The following is an 8,163-nucleotide window of genomic DNA, read 5'->3' as shown; positions in this document are numbered from 1 at the left end:
GATACACTCAGGGCCGCTGAGAGGCACATCTCATTGCCCTGGAATGCATGGCCCTCTGCCTCTCAGTGTCACAAGGTTGCCATTGCTTCAGCATTTTATCCTAAAATGCCCCTGACTTAGGGGGCTGTATAAATATGCGCAAGCAGAGGCATCCACCCAATCTCCTTTGGACTGAAACCTGGCCATTATCCCAAACTTTCCACTTTGGAGAGGGCAGGCACATCTCTTCCACAGCTTAGCTTATTTTCCAGTAAAGCCCCATGACCCTTTCCCCTCCTCAGGCTCCAGCCCGATTGCTGGGGAATGTGGGGTGTCAGAGCAGGTTGTCACTGGGCCCCACAGGCCACTGGCTGAGTGGAATCTGATTATAACGAGTCGTTTGCCCTCTGCACCGTAAGCCTCACCTGGAAAAGAAGAAAGGGGAGAGGGAATAAATAAAGGCCGTTTGGGTCCAGAGCATTTTGCTGATACTTTCGGTTTGCTAGACAGAGGGAAAGCAAGCAGGCAGGCAAACGCACTCGCTCTCATTGTGCAAGGTGTCAAGAGTTTTTCAAACTCATGATTGGTAACTCATCATAGGGATGCTGTGCATTTAAATGAATCCAGTGTGTGTAAGCACATTTGCAATCCCCCGTGATCATCAGACACTTTGTGTGTGTGTGCTGCCTTGGAGAAGGGTTTAGATTTACAAACAAGCACAAACTTTCTCCAGGTGTTTGCGGCTGAACAATACTTTTCCTACACGCAGGTTTTCCATAGATCCTGCCATTCTAAAAATGAAGCATGGAACATCACGAACACCTGAAAAAGACTATGGGGCCAACCATCATAGGCTTTTCCAGATGTACACAGCTAAAGTATAGAGACAAAATCCAACAGTTTCATCTTAGAACATAAGAGCCCTTCTGGATCGGACCAAAAGCCTGTCTAGTCCAGCATCCTGTTCTCACATTGGCCAACCAAGTGCCCATGGGAAGCCTGCAAGCAGGACCTGAGCATAAGAGCACTCTCCTCTCCTGCAGGTTCCAGCAACTGGAATTCAAAAGCATACTGCCTCTGACCATGGAGGTAGAGCATAGCCATCATGGCTAGTAGCCACTGATAGCCTTCTCCTCTATGGGTTTCATAGAATAGTAGAGTTGGAAGAGGCCTATAAGGCAATTGAGTCCAACCCCCTGCTCAATGCAGGAATCTAACTTAAAGTATACCTGACAGGTGGCTGTCCAGCTGCCTCTTGAATGCCTCCAGTGTTGGAGAGCCCACCATCTCCCTAGGTCATTGATTCCATTATCATACTGCTCTAACAGTTAGGAAGTTTTTGCTTCCTGTAACATGAGCCCATTATTCTCTTTTTAAAGCCATCCAAGTTATCATTACTAAATCGGGTGGTAGTGAATTCCATAATTTAACTATGCACTGTGAGAAGAAGTACTCATTTTGTCCTGAATCTTCCAACATTCAGATTCATTGCTGGGTTCTAGTATTATAAGAGAGGGAGAAAATCTTCTATCCACTTTCTCCACAACGTGTATGATTTTATAATCTTCTGTCACATCCCACCTTACGTGCCTTTTTTTCTAAATGAAAAAGTCCCAGATGTGATCGTCATTCTTCATAGCAAAGCGGCTCTACTTTCTCGATTGTTTTGGTTGCCTTTTCCTGAAACATTTCCAGCTCTACCAGATCATTTTTGAGTTGTGGTGGCCAGAACTGTACATAGTATGCCAAGTGTGGTTACACCATAGGTTTATTATAAAATCATTGTGATACTGGAAGTTTTATTAAATAAATAGCAGGCTTTTGGGGTGAGTTAGGTTTTATTATTGTTGTTGAGATTTTTAATGTATTTGTATGTTTTTATTTTGTACGTCGCCCAGAGTGGCTGGACAGCCAGCCAGATGGGCGACTAATAAATTTAATAAATAAATAAATAAATAAAATTATTTTCAGTTTATTTCCTAACGATCCCTAACATAGAATTCACCTTATTCACAGCTGACACACACTGGGTTGACATTTTCATTGAGATTTCCAACATGACCCAAAGATCTCTCTTCTGGTCAGTCACAACCAGTTCAGACCCCATAAGTATATATGTGAAGTTAGGATTTATTGCCCCAAAGTGCATCATTTTATGCTTAATTAGATTGAAATGCATTTGCCATTTAATGCCCATTCACTCAATTTGGAGAGATCTTGTTGGGGCTCCCCACAGCTCCTTTCTGTTCTTACCATCGTGAACAATTTGGTGTCATTAGCAGACTTGGCCACCTCTCTGCTCACCCCTAATTCAAGGTCATTTATGAACAAGTTGAAAAGCACATTAGGATGGATCGGTAACTGGTTTTATAGATCATTAACTGGTTAAAGAACAGGAAGTGGAGAGTAAGAATATATAGACAGTTCTCACAATGGAAGGATGTACAAAGCCCTCTATTTTAAGACCTGTCTATTTATTCCTATTCGTTTCGTAACCTTTAACCAGTTACTGATCCATAACACCAGTTACTAATCCATCCTGATCCTCTTATCCCATGACTGCTATGCTTACTCAGGGTGAGGGACTTTACTGAAAGCTTTTTCAAAGTCTAAGTACATAAGATCTACAGGATCACCCCATCTCTATACTTATTGACACTCCCAAAGAACTCTAAAATAATAGACAGAACTTACTCTTAAGGAAACAGCACTGGTTCTTCTTCTGCAGCCTTATTCTTCTGTATGCTAGGAAACTGTATGCTTGGTAATTTTATATTTAATAATGCTTTCCACCAATTTTCCCAGAACAGATATTAAGCCAGATCTTCCTTAGGTCCTTTTTTTTTTTAAATGATGTTACATTGACCATTTTCCAGGCTTCAAGTGTAGAGACTGAACTTAGGAACAAATCATACATATTTTGTTGAAAGATCAGCAATTTTGCATCATTTAAGAATTCGGAGGGGAGGGTGCAATCTGGACCAACTGATTTGTTTGTTCTTAATTTGTCAGTAAAGGCTGCAAATCCGTCGCCCATCATCACTATTTGCCTCGGTTCCTCAAGCTCCCTTCCTAAGAAAGTTAGTTCAGGTACAGAGATCTGATGCACATTGTCCTCATCGTCCTTGTTTTTAGCAATGTGCTCTTTATTTTATATTTTTAATTCCTTATTGTCTACTTGCATTTCTTTTGTCAAAGTTAGTGGTCCTTTTTGATCTCATTTGGACAAAACTTCCATTTTCTGAATGAAGCCTTCTTGCCTCTAGTGGGTTCCTTGACTCTGCTAGTTAACCAGGCTGGCCTTGGCGATACCTTCCCTGATCTGCGGCATACATTTGCACTCAGTTTCTATTTTTGTGGTTTCGAATAACCCTCAAGCATTCTGAAAAGATATGACCCTCTTGACATTCCCTTTCAACTTTCTTTTTACCAGTCCCCTTGCTTCTGAGAAGTTTCCTCTTTTGAAGTCAATTGTGACCAGGTTGGATTTGTCAGTAATTGTCCACTTAGATATATATTGAATGTAATAGTACTGTGGTCACTGTTTCTAACCAGTTCGGCAAACATCTCACACCAGATTGTGGATGCCACTCAAGATTAAGTCCAGGGTCCCTTCTCCTCTGGTCAGTTCCATGACAAACTGTACTAGGGCAAAACCATTTAGGGTAACTAGAAAACTTACCTCTTTGCTGTGACTGCAGCCTGCATTTATTCAGTCTGCGTAAGAGCAACTCATGTTACTACATTTCCTCGTTTGGGCGCGTCTTTGATTTCATTCTCCATCTCAAGATCACCCTGGACATTTTGGGCAGAAAGGCAATAGTATGTCCCCAGAACTAAATTACCCTTGGGGGCAGGTATTGCCACCCACAGTAATTCTGTGCAGGAATATACCCTTTTGGGAGATTTCTTACTTGTTAGACTCGGTCTCTTCGGGCATACAGAATGATACCACCTCTAGTACAGCCTTCCCTCTCCTTCCTATTTAATTTGTATCCAGGGAAAACTGCCTCTCACTGGTTTTCTCTATTCCACCTCCATTGCTGTCTATTGCTCCTTTAAAACCAAGTAGTCCAGGTCACCCATCTTGGCTCGGAGGTTCTAGTATCCACATGTAAACACCTGCACAGTGGTCATATGCACACCATACACGTAAAACATATTATTTCCCCCAAAGAATCACAGTTCCCAGCACCCTTTACAAACTACAGTTCCCAGGATTCTTTTGTGAAAGTCATGTGCTATACATGTGCTTTAAATGTATGGTTTGTACATAGCCAGTGTCTCCCTCCAGGTGTCCCTGGCATGTGCCTTTGATACTTCAGCATTTTGGCCTCTGAATTGTTGTCATTTCCCCCTACAGTTTCTTCGCCTAATTCTGACCCATTTGGACAATCAGAAATATTTCTACCCTCATCCCCTGTCCGTATTTTGCAGGACAGATTCAAGCACATAGGGGATGGGCCATAGCGCAGTGGTAGAGCATCGGTTTCACATGTAGAAGGTCCAAGGTTCAATCCCCAACATCCCCAGGTAGGGCTGAGAGAGACCCCTGTCTGAAACCATGGGGAGCTGCCAGTCAGTGCAGACAATACTGAGCTAGATGGATCATTGGTCCAACTCCGTGTAAGACAGCTTTCTACATTCCTATGGCCTCCCCTCCCCCATATCATAACTCTAGGTTTGTGCATTAATTGGAGATTAAAGCACCCTGTCACCCTCAACGGTCTTGAATCCTTCATGCAAAATAGTGGCAAGCATGAGGCACCCTGTGTCTCTGCAGCTTCCTTGCTCTCTGTCACAAATTGCAATCTATTATTCTTTTTGCACACAGCCCCTTCCTCTGACTAAGGGGGAGATCCAGGTGTGTTCTTTCTTCTGACCATCACCTAGCCTTCTTAGCTCCCAGAGAGACATATTCCTGGAACATCATGAGCTATCAAACACTCCTTGGCCAAGTCCAGGCGTTACCCGAGGGCAACCTGCACTGATAGCTCTACTCACAGAAATCTGCTGGGAATCCCATAACATTAATCTGTTGCTCATTGCTTTGGTAGCATTTGCCCCCCGCATCACAATCACAAGTATACACATAAGATCATTGCAATCCGGGAGGCAATTTCAGACATAGCATTTAAATGCCTGCACATATACAGCCGTGGACTCCCATCATTATGGAAATGGACTGCTTCAAAAAAGGACTGGACAAATTCATGGAGGGTCTGGCTATCAAAGGCTAGCCACAATGATTATCTTCTACCTCCACTGTCAGAAGCAGTATGCCTCTGAATGCCAGTTGTTGGGAATCACAAGGGCATCTGGTTGGCCACTGAGAATGGGATGATGGATAAAGATGGGCCATTGACCTGATCCAGCAGGCTTTTCTTGGCTTGCCTGGTGCCTCCATTTTGATGCTTATGGCACTAGGTGAAGACCTTTGTTATTCTCTCAGGCAGCTTAGATTTGGGCCCTTGAGACAGATGATTTCTGCTAGGTTTTAAACCCTTTGCTGCTCTTGCTGTTTTTGTTAGGCAGGACACTGAGTTGATTATTTTGTGCAAACCATTTTGTGCTGGCCCACATGGACTTTTATCTAGGTATGAGTACCGGCACCTAATTTTTTCTACCAAGGAAAGCACCATGTAGGATAGTCTTGTTCCCAAGAACAAACTGCACACTCACTGCTGCAGATGTGCAGGACTGCATTGTGTGTGTGTCCCTTTAAAATAGATGTGACGGGAAGGAGGCTGCTCCCTGATTGCTACTCATATGCAGGAGGGAACCACGAGGACAAAATCAACAGCAGCCCTTCAGGACAGTGGTACCTCCTTTTAAAAAATCACCCCTAGAATGCAAAAGTGAAAAATGGCATTCATGGCAGCGCACTCTCCACCTTTACATATGCTCTGGCACCTTGTAGAACCTTGATGGATCTGAGGATGTAATTGAAAATATGAAATCTAAAGATTTTCCAGTAAACATCGACTGTGTTTCTATGCACTAGTGAGCTGTGGATGTGCTTTGTACACAAGATATAGATCATGAGCCCATTAGAAGCCATGGTTACAATCCTCACCTGGCACAAATTGGCATGATGCTCTAGCTTGTAATGGAATCGAGCTGCCTTAACTCCGGCATCAGGATCACGCCCTCGTTGTTTATGTGCCCGCCGTCCTTGAAAGGAATAACATTTAGCACATTACTTCTAGCCAGAGCGTGACTCTGGGATTCTTTTGTTTGTGGGGGTTTATAAATCACCCGCCTCACCTAAGTCGTATCCCACAGGCCTGTTATTTATGCAAACTTCAATACCGATATGATTATCATCTAATCACACTGAGGTTTTAAGACACTGTGAGCTCCCAACATGCGCCGGAAGAGGCAGAGGCTGTTAACAGCTGGCTAGAAGCCGGGAGGGGGAAAGATATCATAGTGCTGACATTTCAGACAGCTCTGCCCTAACAACAAGCAGAGGCTTCATAGGATGCAGAATGTAACGATTCTGGGCTAACAAGCATTTGAAGATTGCCAGCCTGATCCATCTTAGCTGCATCTCTCCCTTCAATACCAATGATATACCGAGGAAACTGGATGCTATGTTTTGCTTTGTTTTTTTCCCCTGGCTTTTTTCAAACCATTCCACAATCCGCCATTGGGCCACACCTTGATTAGGACCAACCAACCTGTTGCAAAAAAATGGGCAAGCGTTTGAGTTCTCCAGAACTCTTCATTAGGCAAGATGTTACACAAAGCAGGAGGCAAGAGGATGAAGGCAAGTTTAAAAAGTAGGCAGATTTGGCTGGATGGCGAAGTCATAAGGCCTGCTTTTTGGCCCCATCTGCACTATACATTTCAAGCAGTATCATAGCACTTGAAACTGTCATGGCTTTCCCTCAAAGCATCCTGGGAACTGTAGTTTGTTAACAGTGCTGAGTGTTGTTAGAAGATCCCTATGCCCTTCATGTTTGCATGCATGTGTGTTGATTCATCCTCATAGGGTGGGCTTTTGAATACTGGCATTAATTCTCTTTTCTTCATGCACCATGAAAGTTCTGAGAGTAAGCAATAGAAAATGTGCATCAAAGAAAAGGCAGGTTGTGGATCAAAGAAAAGACAGGTTGACAGAGCAATCCTTATGTATCAGAAGTAAGGCCCCATCTGCATTATGCATTTAAAGCAGCATCAGAGTAGTTTAACAAGCTCCTTGGTATACTCCAGAGCTAAGAGCGATGAAGTAAGATAGGAGATGGCTTGAGCGAAGTTGGAGACGAACTCCCGACGAATGCAATTATGCGCTGGTTTGTGCTTCTACCAAGCGGTATGTAGGTGCGGTGAGGGCGGCGAAGAAACAACATTTCGCCGCCACTATTAAGTCATCTCTCTCCCGCCCAGCGGAGCTTTTTAGAGTTGTCCGAGGGCTACTCCACCCTGGCCCACAGGACATGGTACATACATCGGTAGCCTGCTGTAATGAGTTTGCTAAGCACTTCCAGCATAAGATCTTATGCATTCGTCGGGACCTAGATTCCCATTTTATGACAGTTAGTCCTAATGAGGTGTCTGGAACACAGTCTAGTCATGTTTTGTTGGATGAGTTTCAGTCGGTTCAGTTCGATGACGTGGACAAGGTGCTTGGACAGGTACGTGCAACCACTTCGGTACTTGATCCTTGCCCCTCTTGGCTTATAAAAACTAGCAAGGATGGAACAGCTGGCTGGGCCAAGGAAGTGATAAATGCCTCTTTACGAGAGGGTGTGGTCCCTGGCTGTCTGAAAGAAGCGGCGGTGAGACCACTCCTGAAAAAACCTTCCTTGGACCCAGAGGACTTTAACAACTATAGACCAGTGGCAAATGTTCCATTCTTGGGCAAGGTCTTGGAACGAGTGGTTGCTGACCAGCTCCAGGCGCTATTGGATGAAACCGATTATCTAGATCCATTTCAGTCGGGTTTCAGACCTGGTTTTGGCACTGAGACGGCCTTGGTCGCCCTGTGTGATGACCTATATCGGGAGAGAGACAGAGGGAGTGTAACTCTGTTGATTCTCCTTGATCTCTCAGCGGCTTTTGATACCATCGACCATGGTATCCTTCTGGAGAGACTTGCGGAGTTGGGTGTTGGAGGCACTGCTTGGCAGTGGTTCCGCTCCTACTTGGCGGGCCGTCTCCAGAAGATAATACTTGGGG

General features: G+C 44.2%; 1 protein-coding gene across 2 annotated transcripts in view; it reads right to left on the bottom strand.

Moving 5' to 3' along the window:
- Nucleotides 1-325: 325 nt before the first annotated feature.
- PCDH19 (protocadherin 19) overlaps nt 326-8,163 on the bottom strand; it is a 174,111-nt gene continuing 166,273 nt past the window's right edge. The window contains exons 6-8 of one of the 2 annotated variants that reach the window (XR_009759283.1): nt 6,056-6,153; nt 3,662-3,774; nt 326-404 (exon numbers count right to left, since the gene is read on the bottom strand). Coding sequence is in view for 1 of the 2 variants with exons in the window: in XM_061598467.1 (XP_061454451.1) it covers nt 366-404; nt 6,056-6,153 (137 nt within the window). In the remaining variant the exon portion in view is untranslated. The remainder of the gene's footprint in view (nt 405-3,661; nt 3,775-6,055; nt 6,154-8,163) is intronic. The other variant, XM_061598467.1, reaches the window with a different exon arrangement.

Source organism: Rhineura floridana, chromosome 16 (genome assembly GCF_030035675.1).
Source record: "Rhineura floridana isolate rRhiFlo1 chromosome 16, rRhiFlo1.hap2, whole genome shotgun sequence".
NCBI classification, from domain to species: domain Eukaryota; kingdom Metazoa; phylum Chordata; class Lepidosauria; order Squamata; family Rhineuridae; genus Rhineura; species Rhineura floridana.
The sequence above is the reverse complement of the archived record's forward strand: the minus strand, read 5'-3'. Positions and strand labels throughout refer to the sequence as shown.